Source organism: Anas platyrhynchos, chromosome 9 (assembly GCF_047663525.1).
Source record: "Anas platyrhynchos isolate ZD024472 breed Pekin duck chromosome 9, IASCAAS_PekinDuck_T2T, whole genome shotgun sequence".
Lineage (NCBI taxonomy): Eukaryota > Metazoa > Chordata > Aves > Anseriformes > Anatidae > Anas > Anas platyrhynchos.
In genome coordinates this window covers 14822339-14837916 of record NC_092595.1, presented here as the reverse complement: position 1 = coordinate 14837916, position 15578 = coordinate 14822339, and the positions used below count along the sequence as shown (strand labels likewise).

Sequence of the window (15578 nt, the reverse complement as noted above, 5' to 3'; positions counted from 1 at the left end):
AGATACCTCCCCCCGACCCCACAGTAAGGGATCACTCCCCCTGACCTCCCAGTAAAGGATCGTTCCCCCCAACCCCACAACAGATCCCTCCCCAGCCCCCCAGAAGGACACTCAGGCGGCTGCGTCAATGCCACATTTATTTCAGAACCGAACAAGCCTGGCGCACACGGGTGGCCGGGACCCGAAGCTCCAACACGGGGGGTGTGGGGGCACGGGGTGGGGACGCAGGACGGGGGCCAGGGCCGGGACATGGCTCCCGTCCCACGGGGGGCCTGGGGCTGCGGGGAGGAGGCCGCCTCACACCTCGGGCCTCGCCGGGAGGAGGGCGGCACGCCGGGCCCCGCCGCGTGCTCTGCAGGTTGGCTGGCCTCAGGCACGCCGCGGGGGGACCGGGACCGCGGCCCCACAGGGCCCCCGGCCCCGTGTCTGGTCACTGGCAGACACCGGGCCCGTCCCCACGGGGAGGGCTCCACCGGGAGCTGCCTTCACCCCGGAGGAGCCTCCTCCTCCTCCTCGCCCCCTGGAAAGGAGTTTTGCCAAAATCCAGGATGAGGAAAACGGTCAAACGGGGAGCTTCTGCCCCAGGGCACGAGAGACCGGCCGCCCCCCAAGCACGGCCGTCCCCGTCCCCAGCCGCCCCCGTCCTCCGCGTCCTCGCCAGCTTACAAAGGAGCAAACGGCATGGAGGGACGGCCTCGGCCCCGACACACACAAGGGACAGCATGGGGACGCGCGGTGGGGCCGAGGCTCGGCCGTGCTGTGCAAAATTAAGGTCGGCTGTGAATGCGTGACGGCAAAGCGGGGCCCGGCGGGGGCCCGGGGATGTGCGGGGGAAGACGCCTGCCTTCCTGCCCGGAGCTGCGTGGGCTGCCCGCGGGAAGCCCTGAACTGAAGCCCCCCCGCTCGGTGAAACGACCAACAAAGGGAGACGGAGCCAGGAGGGACGCGGAGCAGGGGGCCTGGGGGCTCTGCTGGGGAGGAGGAGGCCGCCAAAGCGGTGGAGCCACCTCTGCCTCGGGGAGCCCCCGCCAGCACAGCTCCTGTGCCGCAGCTGGAGGCGGGGGGGGAGGAAGGTGAGATTGCACTTCTGGAACTGGGGGGGGGAAAGAGGGCTACGAAAACGTCAGCTACAAAAGTGAGAAGCCCCGGCCCCTCTCCTCCCCAGCGAACCCAGCCCAGTGCCCCTCGCTGGTCTCTGCCTCGGCCCCGCTCTCCCTGCCGGAGGGGACAGCAGAGCCCTTGGGGGCGAGGGCAGCGAGGGATCCCGTGGCTGGGCTGGCTGCTCCCAACCCTGGCTCCCGGGGGTCTTTCTCGCCTGGTTTTGAGAGCAGCCAGCCCGCCTGCTGTGCTCCCTGACTGCCTGGCAGGAGGCCCCAGGGAGGGGGCAGCAGCGTGGCCGGCCAACGTGGGCCAAATTTCAGGCTCGGGGCAGAAAAAGGAGCCGAAACACAACTTGTCCTCAGCACGTGCCCACACTGACGCACAACCGTCCCCCTGGGCTGCTGGGGGGGGAGGTTGGCTGGTCCTTGTGGACACGGGAGCCCTGGCCACCGAAACTGGCATGCGTCCCCCTCCAGAGGTAGATGGGGCAGGGAGGAATTGCCTCGCTTGGGAAGACGTGGTGCCTTGGCCGGTCACCGCTCCTGGGAAAAGTAGTTTAAGCACTGGGGGGGGGCAAAGCAGAGGGTTGGGGGAAGGATGGGGGGCGAGGGCGAGCGCACTGCAGTCACCGGGCACGTCTGCACTGCTGGGGGCAGGGGACAGGCCCGCCGCGCTCGGTCCCCTCTCCTGGGAGAGGTGTCCCCGGGAGAGGGGCCGCGGTGGCCCTGGCACCAGCCCGCCGCCAAGGCTCTCCCCGGCCCAGGGAAGGCGTTGTCCGGGGGCCGGGCCCCAGCGTGTGGGGTTTTCTGACGTAAATAGAAATAAATACTTTATAAATATAATCTTAAACTACTGACACCTGATTTTGCCCTGCCATCTTTTGTCGACACAATAAATTAGGAAATCCCCATACCTAAACTACTGCTTTCCCTTCACGTGGAAGCAATTCCTCCTGATTTCTCACCTCTGAGCTTTACAAGACGCCTACCTCTGTAGATCAAAGACCAGCTTTTAACCCAACCTACCCTCCTTGCTCCCTCCCCTCCGAAAGGAACCTTTCTGGAGCGTTACAGGTTGTGTGACATGACGGTCACCCACGAGGGGATGGGCAGAAGATCACATGCACACGAGAAATCCTGCCCAGGCGGGGCCGGGCGTTTGCAGCTACGAACAGAAATGAGTTTCCCCCGTGAAGGTGTAAATCGAGACAGATCCTTCCATGGAGCAGGCAGCTGGGGCAGCAGATGGTGTGAGAGATCGGACGTTAACATGGGGACTCTTGAGGCAGAATCAGCTATCTTGATCCTGCTGGCAGACGGATGAGGTGGAGGGTGTTTTTCAGGTTAGATTCTCATCTGGGCTGTTCTCCTTCTGGACAGCTTGGATCTGATTCGGAAACCGAGAAACAAAAGCAGTCAGAGATGCGGAAAGGGAGATTTGGGGTCCCCTGGGTGCAGCCTGGTGCTTGAATCCAGCCAGAGCCAGCAGGGCAGGGGGTTAACAGCAGCACTCTTTTGGCAGATCTTGTGAATTTCTGTGCATTTATTCCTCTTCCCCTGCTCCTGCAACTTGAGATGATCTCAACAAGTTCTTGAGATGATCTCAAGAAGTGCTGCATGTGGGCGTTGCTTTGAGCTCAGTCTCTGTACCAGCCAGGATCTGGCTCACAGTTAAGCGGGGAGGAACAACCCCTCGCAGCTCCCAGGGGGCAGAGCTGAAATCAAAATGAACACGACCCAATCTCTGCCTGCTGAGAGCCGGGCTCAGGAGGTGCTCCCTGTGCTTGGCCATGAAGGACAGCAGCTCGCCAGCCTGAGGACAACACGGGGACAGCCACTACCAACCCCCCTGGCACCACAGACCCTTGGGGGGCTTCCTCTTACCTTATGGACCCAGCCAGGAGGGGGTTGAAGGCGTAGAGCCAGTCGTGCATGTCCTTGTCACTGCTTGCCTGCAGCAGGATGCCCCGGTGCTCCGTGCACACCGCGAAGGTGTTGGGGGTCTGCTGGGGGAGAGCCGGGGGTCAGCCCCTCGCCCCACGGCGTGGAGGCTCCCCCCTCCCCGCAGGGGCTGCACCCACCTTCAGCATGGCCTGCTGGTCCTCGCTGTACTCCACTTGGGCCTTGGAGAGGTTGAGTATGGCCCTCTCCACCGAGTCCTTGTCCGAGTTGTAGATGTAGACGTAGGGGCGCCTGACCACCACGAAGCGCTTCACCCACCCGTTGGTGTGGGGCTCCAGGAAGTGCAGGTAGCCCTTTTTGGAGACGATGGGGCTGCAGAGTGGGGGGACAGTGAGGAGGTGGCTGTGCTAGGGCGCCATCCGCCCTGCCCCAAAGCACCAGCTGCTCCCCCTGCCCCTATAGGGGTCCTCTCCTGGCCTCCCCGGTGGCTCCTACCTGACCCGGATCTCCTGAATGTCGGGCACCAGCAGACGCTGGGGCTCCTTCTCTTCCTCAGGCCGGCGGGCTGGGGACTTCTTCTGCTCCCCTTCCACCACAGGCTCCAGGTCGGGACTCTCCAGCCTGGAGGAGACCTGCAGGGCTCTGGGTGGGAAGGAGAGAATGGGGTTGGAGGCGTGCAGGACGCCCAGCAGCCACGAGCACATCTGAGGGGTCCGGCCACCCTGCTCGGTGGGTGACGGGGAGCCTGCCCGACCCCCTGCCCACCCTCATACCTGACTTCCACGGCATTGTAGCGTCCTTCCACCAGCGATGGGCAGGTTGAGGAAGGGGTGAGGGTGGTGACCCCGAGAGCTGACATGGAGGGATCTCTCATCAGGGTCACAGACATTTCGGACAGCTGTGGAGGAGCGGAGGTGTGGACTGGAGTCTCTGCCCGAAGCCGGGCACAGCTCTGGCCGGGGCAGGGAGAGGAACATGCATATCGGTGCTCTGGGAGCATCCGGGCGAGCAGAGGGTGGCAGCGGGGCCACCCACCCGTGCCCTGCCAGCCCAAGTCCCCACGCATCCCTCCCCACCCTTAGCCAGCCCCACAGACCCCAAAATTTCCCCCGCCGCCCCGGTACCTTGCTCTCGCTGGCGCTGATGCAGACGTGGCTGTGGCTGTACTCGCGGTTGAAGGTGTGCGTGAGCAGGCGCAGGCACTGCGGGCGGACAGGGAGGGCGGTGGGGCAGGAGGCACCTTCCTCCACCCCCCCCCCACCTTCCTCACTGTGTTACCACCACCCCCCGGGACTCCTCCCCGTCTGTGGGGCGCTACCTTCACAGCCAGCTCCTTCTGCCTCTCGCTGGGGGTCTCAGGCAGAGGGGTCCGTCCCTCCGGGGCCCCGTCTGCGGACAGCGGGGAGGAGACGCAGGAGGTGCTTCGAGACTCGGAGTCCTCGCTGGAGCAGGGGGACAGGCTCTCCAGGCCCAGCCGCTGGGTGGTCTCCAGCTTCTCACGCAGCAGCAGGTAGTGCCTGGTCTTCTCCACCTGGATGAGGACAGCCCCGCTCAGTGCCGGGCCTCCCCGCACCCGGCTCGGGGGCATCCTTTAGGAGAAGGCGCTTCCCACGCCTCGTTAACCCAGCTGCTCGTTAGCAGGGGGTCTGATGGAGCTCAGCACAGCCCCGTGCCCCCCAGCTGGGACAGCGGGGTGGCCTTGCATGGGAAGTGCCCGGCGAGGCCGTTCCCAACCCTTACTTCTTGCAGCAGGCTGAGCTTCTCCAGCTCCCACTGATGGTCGAGGATGAGGCTGTCGCTGCGGGGCCGCCAGCCGGCCAGGTTCTCCTCTCCCCTGACGTAGGCCACGGAGGTGTCCAGCACACGCCGGCGACGCCTCTGCATGCCTGCGGGGACAGATGCACAGCTCAGGGGACAGACTCGGGGATGGGGGGGGGACACGGAGCTCGTATCACGGCCCCGCAGCGTTTGAAGGCAGAAGCAGGGCACCCACCTGGGCTGCCAGCATCCGCCACGCGGCACAGGCTCAGCTCGTAGACGCCCGTCACGCGGTTGCTGAAAGCAAAAGGGAGGCGTCCCCTGGCTGCCTGCCCTGTCCCCGCACCCCGAGGATGCTCCCCACACGCTGCTCCAGAGCAGCTCCCGTCCCGTGGGTGCTGGCGGCATCGCTTCCCCCAAAATCCTCCCCCCCAAACACCGGGGAGGGTGTGGGTACCTCTCCGAAGCCCGCAGGCTGCCGCTGCCGAAGAGGTTGCGGATGGAGCGGGAGGCAGGGAGCTTGGCGTCGCGGGAGTAGAAAACCATGCAGAAATCTTTGGTGATGACGGCGGGCTGGGTGCAGTTCTCCATCTGCAGCAGGGTGGGGAGAGAGGGGAGCAGAGGGGCATCAGTGTCAGTCAAGAGGGGCGGGGAAAACCCCAGGGGGCGAAACACCAGCCCTGGTTTGCACTCCAGCTGCAGGGAGAAGGATCCTTGCCTCGATGTACGCGGAAAGGGTGATGTAGATTTTCTCCCGGTACGGGGTGACGCGGTTGAGCAGCAGGGAGTTGTGCATGGAGCTGTCCCACGCCGTCTCAAACTGGTAGAAAGTCCTGCCGAGAGAAAGCAGAGCCGCTGAAACGACCCCACCCCCAAAAAAAAAAACAACAAACTCGGGCCAGCGAGCAAGGAGACGGCACCCACCCCCCCCTCCCGGCAGCGCTGCGGCAGGCCTGCGGGGACAGGCGGGCATGCACGGGGCGTTTGGGGACAGCCACGCCGGGGGATGCAGGGGCTCAAGGCAAAGCCGAGGCGGGATGGGTGCAGCGGGACGGGGACACGGCGCCCTCGCAACGGGGGCGGGCGCAGGGGTTTGGGGTGGCGTGGGGGGGGCTCAGCTGGGGTGCGGGGCAAGATGGGGAGGTGGGGACGGAGGGACAGAGGAGGGAACGTGTCCCCAGTGCTTGGGGTGAGCCGTCACCCCCGGCACACCGGGGCCAGGGCCCTGCCACCCATCCTGGAGTGGCTGTCACCACTTGGGTGACAATGAGTGGAGCAGGGAGGGGGGAGATGCTCGGCACAGCGGGGAGCAGCTCAGTGGGGACAGCCCCCCCCCAACCTGTGGGACCCGGGGACCAGCACTGGGTGCCCGTGGGGCTGCCTCCCCCTGCTCTTGCTGTGCCCTGGCTGCTGCCCGCAACGTCCCCGCTGGCCGCCCCAAACCCTCGCTGCATTTTCCACCTCCCCACCTCTGCGCTGGGGGGGCCGGGCAGGAGCCAGCGGGGGGAGCACTGGTGGGACCCCACAAAGGATGGTGCAGGGCAGCGGCTGCACTTTTGGGATGGGAGGATGGGGGGGAAGCAGGAGGTGCCTCAGGGTCGTCACCCCCCTGCCGCTGGAGCCCCCCAGTTCCGGCCACCCGCGGTCACAACGGGCCCGGGGCTGCCCCAGCCCCGGCTCCTGCGTGAGCCCCCTCAGGAGGCCGTGGCACAACGGCAGCACGGCAAAACCATGTCCAGGGGGGCAAGCAGCAACGTGGCGAGAGCCAGGGCTGGGAGTGGGACTTTGGCTGCTCCTGGGGATGTGCTGTCACTGCCCCTGCTCGGGGGCCACGCTGCACAAGAGCGAGTCGCGCTCTGGAAGGCGTCGCGTACGTGGAAACCACACGAGACAGTCGAGGCGAAGGATCGCTTTTCAGACACAGACCACTTGAGAAGAGAGAGCTCCCGAGGGAGGAGGATATCAGAGAAGAGGAGAGGAAGGGGAAGGGGGGAAGAGAGCAAAAAGCAAAGGAACGAGGCGAAGGAGAAAGAGAGAAAAGCGGGAGGGACCAGACCGAGCGAGTAGGCGCGAAATACCTAGTGTCATTTCCGAATGAAATGCTATAAGTAGAAGGCAACCCAGGACAAACACACACACACGTACACACACAGAGAAACGAAACGTCAGAAAGCGTCGTCCGTATGAGGCCGCTGCCGCCTGCGGCGCCCGCTGCGTGGGACGGGGCGCGCAGGGAGGGAGCAGCAGCAGCGCAACGGCTCTGCCCCGGGGCTGCTCGGGGACGGGGGGAGCCCAGCAGAGCCCGGTGACCATCAGCCTTCAGCTCAAGGCCCGCACCGTGGGACAGAAATTTCATGTAGGGAGTTCCCCAGCAGGCACGGTGGCCATCTCCCGTGCCACGGTGGCCGTCTCCCACACCACGCGGGGCTTTGGCACCAAGCTCTGCGTCGTCACTCGCGTTCCCCTGATGGCTCCTGCTGGCACAGCCCCCAAATCAGGGGCCTGAAAGAGCTCAGCAGGGCAATCCCGAGGTTTAACCGCATTAGGGGTGTTGCAGAAAACCCTCCGCAGCCCCACACCTTCCTCCCTGAACTCTGCCCTCTCTGCAGGACCCCTGAGGAGGCGGCAGGTCTCGGAACAGCCTCTCTGCTCTCCTGGGGCCTGCAAGGTGTCCGTGCTCAGGCCTGGCAGGGCAGAGCAGCTCGCCTGCCTCCGCCCAGGTGGCAGGAGGGGTTTCCTCAACCTTCCCCATCTCACCAGGTGAGCATCACCCTGCAGCAGCCCCAGAGCCCACGGGCAGTGCCAGGGCAAGCCCACGTGCTCCTACAGCCACCTGTACCGTCCCCGAGCACCCTGCTGGGACAGGGTGCCACCGGAGGGACAGACAGACAGACAGATGTCCCCTGGCATCCCCAAGCGGGACCAGCCCCTGGATGCTGCAGGTGGCACTTGGCAGACCCCAGCCCCAGTCTCCCCAGCGTAGCCACCCTGTTGTGTGTACGCTGCACCTACGCACGCAGGAGGGCTGCGCGGGTGCTGGCGGCCCCCACAGCGGCTGCGGGGTGTGCGTACGACATGCACGCGCTCCCACGCAGCCCAGCACCCAGCACGGGTCCCCAGCACCCTCCCCACGCAGGGCCGGGGCAGGAGCAGGGGGGGACGGAGCCACGGGTCCCTGGCCGGATGCCGGAGAGCAGCGAAGTGAAAAGGCGAGAACAAAACCAAAACCAGGCGATGGGAGCACAGGCCAGCGAGAGCGAGAGCGAGGAGGAGCGAGATCGCGATCCAAACAAACAGCAAAACCCACGGGGAAGGGGTGGCGTGAGAGAGAGAAAGAGAGAGGTGCCCGGGATGTGGTGAGAGGAGGAAGATGTGGAGGGGGGGGGCTGGACACCCAAGTGCCGCCGCCGGCGGGAGTGAGAGTGCTGAGGTGCGGGGGAGAGAGAGGGGAAGAGCAGAGAGGGGGTGGAAAAAAAACCAATGGAAACAAATAATACCTAGGCATATCCGAATCAAGAAACTGCCTGCGAAAACACAAAACAATCACATGGTTAGTGTGGGCTCGGATGGGCAGCGGCAGCAGCGGGTTTGGAGAGAAGCAAGGGAGGCTCTCGGGGCCGCCCGCCGCACCCCAGCGCTGCCCGGGTGGGCGGTGGGCAGGAGGGGGAGTCCCGGGGAGCGCCGAACGCCGGCAGGAGGCTGCCCCAAAAGGTCCGGGAGGCTGCGGGAGATGGGCAGAGGCAGGGCCTGCTGTCGGCGATGGAGGCTGCGTGGCGGCCGGTAGCAAAGCGGGGAGCAGAAGCAGCCTGGGAGGAGGGTGAGGCGGGCGCCGCTCTGCCCGCTGCCGCCCTCGGCCTTGCGTCCCCGGCAGGCGTCTGGGGTCGGAGCATGCAGGGCGGCGGCGGGATGGAAGCGCGGGGTTGCTGCGGCGGCCCCTCGGCATCTTGCTGGGAGCCAGCGTCCTCCGTCCCCCGCCGCTGCCCCCCGGCCCCGCGCCCGGGCTCCCCGGGGAGACGGCGGGTACCCCGTGGCCCTGCTGTGGGGCTTGCTCCCAGGCAATCCCCCCAGCACGGGGGCGAGACCAGTTCCTGCACGCCCCACGGCTCCCCTCCCCGAGCACCCCCAGATGCGTGAAGCCTCCCACCATGCAGGCGGGGGAAGGCAGGAGCCACGTTCCCTCTGCCCGGCTGCACCGGGGATGCCGGAGACCAGCTCCGGCAGCGTCCCAGGCAGCAGAGCCTGCTGCCCCACGAGCCCGGGTGTCGCATCCCTCCGGCTCCTTCACATCTGGCAAAAACCACCACGGCTGTGCCGGTGTGAATCCTCCTCACCCCGCCATCCCAGGCCACCAGCCTCCTGCCTGGCCTCACTTTGCTGTCCCAGCGGGTGTGACAATGCCCGACGCTCACACGCACGTCCCGGCGCCGTGCCTGGGCACTCCCTGCCTCACAGCCACAGCTTTGTCACCGAGACACCAGCCTCCCCGGGGAGGAGTGACCCAGCAGTCCCAAAAATCAGGGGCAAGATGGTCCTGCTGCCATCCGGGATGCTCCTACACCAGGGACTGTGCTCCTATGCCGGGAACTGCCCTGCTCACTGCTCAGGACCGGCCCCCACTGCTCCCCGAGCCACCAACACCCAGCCCCACTCTCGTCCCCAGATGTCACAGCACCCCACGTGCACACACTCCGACCGCGTGGGGTGGCCACACCACAGCCTCGGTGCGGGGACAGCCCTGCTGGGGCAAGCAGGAGGGGTTTTCCCCCACGGCCCCACGCATCGTGAGCACAAAGCAGCATTTCCAGCCGTTTGGCCAGGACACAGGACAGGCTGTGGCAGGGTCAGCACAACCTCCTGTCACTGTCACTGAACAGGACCCTGACCCCAATACCCCACATGGCCACCCACGGTCTGGAAGGGCCTCAGGGAGGAGGAGGAGGAGGAACGGGGCGGGTGTCCCAGGCTTTGGGGGCTCCGTGAGACCCTCTGCAGCTCGAGAAAAGCAGCACCCCCCTCCCCCAAAGCAGCAAGGGCCAGCGGGACCCTGCAGAGGGGCTCAGAGCACCCAAGGGAGAGGGGGGTTCCCACATCTCCCCCAGTGCTGCAGTCGGGGGAAGAGCAAGAGAAGCAGGGGCACGCACCGGTCGTCCTGGGAAGGGTGGATGTAGCCAGAGGACAGGATGTTCAGGGACAGGATGTTGGGGTCGATCAGAGACTCGTCAGCTTCTGGGGTGTTCCGGATCCGACCTGTAAACGCAGCACAGGGACACACTCAGGTGTCCTGCCAGGCTCCTCGTGACCAGTGTGGCACCTCCATTGCGTCCCAACTGGTGCCCAGGACCATGATGGCCCCGTGGTGGCACACAGGGAGCAGTCACCTCGTTGCTATTTCCCTAAGGGATGTGGGGAGGATTTGGGGGGGAGCTCCCATGCCGCCCCAGCCCGCTCTGCTTACCCACAACCAGCTCCCGCACTTCCTTCCAGCGGATCAGGCTGCCCGTCTCATGCACCAAGGTGACGGTGATCCTCCTCTGGATACCCTGAGACCCCCGAGGCCAGCGAGAAAAGGGCAGCGGTTGGCACAGAGCCCGGGCAGCGAGGCAGGAGCCAGGCAGGGCGCAACGGGGACTCGGGGAGGGGATACCTGGTGGAGCAGGAAGGTGCCGTGGCACGGCATGCCTCCGCGGTGGTCCACGACGGCCGGGATGTAGCTGGAAGAGAGGACGGTGATGGGACACGGCTCTGCCCATGTGCCCAAGCCCACCGTGCTTCTCGTTCACCCCAGACACTCTGTGCACCACCACCACCGGGGCAACTGATCCCGAGGAAGAAGGAATCCTCAGGGGTGCCCCTGGGGAGCTTGCACATGGTGGGGCCGTGCCCAGGACTTACTCGCCGTTGGCCTCCAGCTCGCAGATCTCGAAGAAGACCATCAGGTCGTACTTGCACTGGCAGGGCCCGGCACTGGGACGAGTCATGGTGCTCAGTTTGGTGGCAGGCACTGCAGCGGGGGGGAAGGAGGACTTAAAGTTGAGGCAGGTTGCTGCTGCTGGAGTTTGGAGCCCCACACACAGCAGCAAGCAGGGGAAGGCAGAGCAGGCACTGGGCAGGAGCTGGGGTCAGACAGGCAGAGCCACCAAGCAGGGCAGCAGCAAGGCAGGAGACAGTGCGGGGGGGGACACACACCAGTCCAGGGGGACACAGCCCCATCCTGGGGACCTCGCTGGCCGCCGTGTGCTTCCTCCCACTCCCAAAGCAGAGCAGCGAGAGTTCAGGATGGGGCTTCCCCCGGAGACACCCAGCCCAGCCCTGCAGCCCCAGGAGGTGCAGGGACAGGACCCAAACCACACAGCACCGCTCCAGCACCAGGGGAGCAGCTTGTGGACAGCCGGAGAGGGGCGGCTGGCACATATCCCTCGGTGCCAGAGCGGGATGCGGGCAGGCATCACGGCAAACCACAGCACTCAGCCGAACCAGAGCGACTCGGGTCTCAGCAGCCAGAGGCAGGGGAGACTCGCCCAGCCCCTGCAAGGGCGGCTTCGGGAGCTCCGGGCACTGCGTGCCCCAGGGGATGGCTGCGACAGGAGACCCGAGGAGCCGCTGGCCCTGCCGCAGCCCCGTGCGGGCACGAACCCGGCTTCTGCGCCTTCCCAACTGCACGGTCCGTGGCGGGCAGGGGCGGCGGGCAGGCGGGCTCCTCCGCGCCGTGCCGCAGGAGGGAGGTGGCGGCGGTGGCGGCTGCCAGCACGTGCCCGGAGAGCGTGTCCAGGAGCGAGCCTGCCAGAGCAGCTGGCACCGAGCAGCCGCTGAGCCGGAGGGGTTTGGTGTGCTCTTGGGGGTTTGGGAGGGAGGGAGACAAACGGAGAGGCCGACACAAAGCAAAGCGGTTACACACGGACACTTGGCACGAGGGAGGGGGACCACGGGGCTGCCGTGAGCACAGGGGAAAAAGCACTTGCAAAGGGGTTTGCGCCAGCTGTACATGGAGCGAGCGGGTGCTGAAGGGCCTCTGGGTGCTGTGCCCCTCAGGCCCTGCCCTGCAAGCACATGGCAAGAGGGCGCAGGGAGCGGGGTGCAGCAGGGGACCCAGTCTGCAGCCTGGGGACTGCAGGAGAGGGGCAGGACGCGGTCTCCTACCTGGCTTGGAGAGCGGCATCACCCGGGGGAAGTGGCGCCGGGATGGCCTCAGTGGGCTGCAGAGAGAACAGGCTCGGATGAAAGCACCCGCAGCAGGAACTGGATTTGGGGGCCCCAAATCCGGCCCGGGGCTACCGTCCTCTGCACCCCTGTGAAACCAGGGTGCTCCCCCAGCCCAGCCCCATGGCACCAGGGGATGCAGAAAGACCCGCACGTGGCCGGGGGCACCCACCTGAGGACGTCCTTGCAGAGAGGCGGGAAGGGGTGTTGCTGATAGTGCCCAAAAACTTCAAATACAATCGGCTGGCTCTTGATGTACTCGATGAAGGACTTGGTCACCTCCACAGCAATCTGAGAGAGAAAGAGCATGCAACCATGCTGCCTGGTTTGGAAAGGGATGCAATGCACTGAGAAAACAGGCACCAGGGAAGAAGGGGCTGCTCTGGGGAGATCTGCCTGACACCCTAGGGAGACACCCGCAGCTGAGGGGGTGCCCAGAGGCAGGGTACTCACATTTTGGACATGGTAGAAACCCAGTGGTGGCCCTCGCCCTGTGTTCTTCAAGGGCTCTGTTGAAAAGGCCTCGTCGTGGCGATGGATGAAACTGCAAAGGGAAAGAAGGGAAAGCATTCGGGGGCTGCAGGACAGTGCAGCAGCTGGGTGGGAGGGAACAGGGAGGGGAGAGGGGGAAGGGGCCAAGCCTGCGCCCCACACAGCGCTATGTCCTGTCACCTGGCCTGGGCTGACACAGAAAACCCACCCCACACTAATCTGAAGCCCTCCAGCGCCTGTCAGACGCTGTCCTCAGCTTTCACCAGTGACCAGATGTGTGTCCAGGCTAACACGCACGCTCGCCCTGCACCCCTTGGTTTTGCCTCCCCTTCCATGAAAGCCATGGAGCGGAATTAAGCACGAGAGCAGAGCGTGGGATGAAGCTCCCAGCGCTACCCCTGCCTGCCTCCTCCCGGGGCAACCAGAGGAGGTGAAGGCCAGAGCGTGGAGGGAGGTAACGGGCTGGGGGCCACCGTGGTCTCACTTGAACTGGCAGAAGATATCTGCGTATTCTGCTGAGATGCTGGAGGCTTGCAGGACAGTCACTCGGAAAGTGAAGATGCTGCCCAGCTTCAGGTGGTCCAGAGCTGCCTCCAGGGGCCCGTCCATCGTGGACTTCTCCGGGCTGTCCAGGAGAAGGTCCTCTGGTGTCACTGCGTGGAGAAGAGAGCCCTCGGACGTCAGGAGTCATCTTCCTGACGCCTGCCAACAGCTCTGCACTGCTGGGCACGAGCTGCCAGGGCCTGGGCTTTGCGTGCAGGCAGCTCGCCGCTCACCTGCGCAGGTGTTGTTGTTGACCTCGTCGGCGGAGGGCCCCAGGTCACTGATCTGCCCCTGGCCTTCCACGATGCGCAGCTCCTCCTGGGACGTTCCCGAGCGGGACATCCCCACGGCGGGGCAGGACTCGGACTGGAACTGCAGGGGGGCGATGGGGAAGGGTGCCTGAGGGAGGCCGGCGGTGCCACCACGGCGGTGCCGAGCACGGGTACAGCCACACGGGCAGCTCCGGCTCGCCCGTCACACCCCACAGCAGCCCCCCCAGGACTGGGCTCCTCAATCAGCGGGACCAGGGCCAGATGTCACCCCGACCCCATGGGGCAAGCATGCCACCCGTGCCACTGCCGCGGCCGTACCTTCTCGAAGTGCTGGTCATCGAAGGATATCTTTGCCGTCCCTGACTGCCGCACTCCGGAGCCATAATCTGGGGCCTCCTCATCGGCTGGGGGAGGAAGGTGTTGAGACGTTAGCGAGGGGCTCCAGGGGAATGTGTGGGATGAGGCGACGCAGGGCTGAGCCTCCTACCTGAGATGGCCTGGACGGCCACGCGCAGGAAGCCCTTCACCTCGCCCTTCTCACTGACGATGGCCACGCGGTGGACCAGGGGCACGGGGTACAGCAGGTTGCTGAGGTACACGAAGGCCCTGCCGGGGGGGAAGCAAGACGGGGAGCGCCGTCACCGCCCCCGCCCGCGCGTCCCCAGGCGCGGGTGGTGGCGGCCGCCAGCGGCCGGGTCCCAGGTCACCACTGAGGCCGCGACGGCGCTGCAAAGCAAAGCCATGAGGGGCAGCCAGGGCCAGCGCGGGGCAGGGAGCAGGTTCGCCTCGCCGGCCGTCCCCTCCGCTGCGGGCGGGAGCGCGTCCTGGGGAGGGGATGGGGATGGGACTGCGCCGGTGCCGCAACAAGCCGGGAGGAGGACCGTCGTGGCAGTGACGAGCTGGAGGACGGGGGCAGGAGGTGCTGTGAGACAGCTCGGGGGTGCTGCGGAGGCAACGGGGAGCGGGCGAGGCGAGGCCGGGGTGGGAGAGGGAAGGGGCGAGGGAGGGGAGGGAGGAGAAGGTCCTGCCTGGGGCCCCGGAGCCTCCAGAGAGAGGGGAACCTGCCCTGGGCGGCGGTGGCCGGAGGTGGCTGGGGAGGCTGCGTGGCGTGGCCGGTGGCACTGGCGGCGTGCACGTGTCCCCCGCCCCGTCCTGCCTGGGGCCTTGGGGTCCCGGGCCACCCCCCGGGGCGAGGTGCCACCCCGGGGCCGCGAGGTGACAGCTGAGCTCTGGGGAACCTCCTCCTGATGGTTGGGCTGGGGACGGGCACGTGGCCATGCAGTGCTCCCTGTGTGTTTGGCCTCCTCTTGCTGCCTTCCTCAGTTGGCTGGTGCCTCACTGCCCGGCTGCGAGCTGGGGACCGATTTTGGTCCTTTCTGCCCAAGTCGCAGCGTTTCTTCTGGCACGCCGGTGGTGGAAGCGCGCCATGCCCTCGGCCCTGCTCTCCTGCAGCATCCTCGTGCTCTGTGGTCAGGATCCTGATGGCACCCGCCGGGACACGTCGGCTTTGGGAGGCTCCTGAGGGGGCTGCAAACATCTCCGAGCAGTTTGGCTTTGCTGCTCACGGCTTCCTAACCTCGCAGGCGTCCAAACAGCATCCAAAACCACGGCAGGGCTCTTGCAGGAAGGCCACAGCCCTGCACGTGAAGCCCAGACCTTGAGGTTCAGAGGTTCTCCCCGCTGCTGGAGCTCCGGCCGGCCTCAAAGTGCTGTCTGAGCCTTTTTCCACCCAAAGAGACTCCACGAGGGACTGAGGCACGGAGCGCGATCCCCCGCCAGGCGTCCCTGTCTCGCCCCATCTCTTCTTGGAGGCCGGCAGGGCCGAGGGGCTGGAGCAGGCACGGGTTGGGGAGCGCCCGCACGCCTGTCTCCTGCCCCAAAAACACCGGGCAGCTCATCGGGATGAAACCGGAGGGAGGTGGGGGGTGAAGGAGGAAGGGAAAGGATGGAGGGGAGGGAGGGAGGGAGGAGGAGGAGGGCAGGGAGGAGGGGGACAAGTGTGTCACTAGAGGAAGGAGGGCAGGGACACTAACCACAAGATTGGTGAGGTGCAAAGATGGCATGCTCAGACCAAAGAAAAGCCTTTCCAAAGTAAGACAAAAGTGAAATAACCCCAATTTTCGCTAAAGCTTTGGAGAGAGAGAGCCAGCAGCTAAAAATAAAATTAAAAAAAAAAATGAAAGAAGGAAATAAAGGAAAAAAATAATAATCAAAGACAAGGATCCAATCATAAACCAATCAAAGCACACTTCACAAGAAATGTGGCCAGCACAGCTGCTGCGCGGGGAGCCAAACCCGGGGCAGACTCAAAAGA

At 65.5% G+C, this 15578-nt stretch overlaps 1 protein-coding gene across 23 annotated transcripts in view; it reads right to left on the bottom strand.

Annotated features, from left to right (window-relative positions):
* Positions 1-120: 120 nt before the first annotated feature.
* Positions 121-15578, bottom strand: part of KIF1A (kinesin family member 1A) — a 36467-nt gene continuing 21009 nt past the window's right edge. For 6 of the 23 annotated variants that reach the window (XM_027464322.3, XM_072042529.1, XM_072042533.1 and 3 more), the window contains 23 exons: positions 13752-13870; positions 13583-13668; positions 13226-13364; positions 12934-13102; positions 12411-12501; positions 12130-12248; positions 11898-11953; positions 10653-10761; positions 10405-10471; positions 10216-10300; positions 9902-10007; positions 8258-8284; positions 5479-5593; positions 5218-5351; positions 4996-5057; positions 4743-4888; positions 4321-4533; positions 4127-4204; positions 3776-3954; positions 3498-3644; positions 3182-3374; positions 2985-3106; positions 121-2487 (listed from right to left, as the gene is read on the bottom strand). In XM_027464322.3, the coding sequence (XP_027320123.1) occupies positions 2445-2487; positions 2985-3106; positions 3182-3374; positions 3498-3644; positions 3776-3954; positions 4127-4204; positions 4321-4533; positions 4743-4888; positions 4996-5057; positions 5218-5351; positions 5479-5593; positions 8258-8284; positions 9902-10007; positions 10216-10300; positions 10405-10471; positions 10653-10761; positions 11898-11953; positions 12130-12248; positions 12411-12501; positions 12934-13102; positions 13226-13364; positions 13583-13668; positions 13752-13870 (2605 nt within the window). In that variant the 3' untranslated portion in view covers positions 121-2444. Of the gene's footprint in view, positions 2488-2984; positions 3107-3181; positions 3375-3497; positions 3645-3775; positions 3955-4126; positions 4205-4320; positions 4534-4742; positions 4889-4995; positions 5058-5217; positions 5352-5478; positions 5594-6838; positions 6863-8257; positions 8285-9901; positions 10008-10215; positions 10301-10404; positions 10472-10652; positions 10762-11897; positions 11954-12129; positions 12249-12410; positions 12502-12933; positions 13103-13225; positions 13365-13582; positions 13669-13751; positions 13871-15578 lie in introns of all 23 variants that reach the window. The other 17 variants (XM_027464331.3, XM_027464340.3, XM_027464335.3 and 14 more) reach the window with 8 other exon arrangements.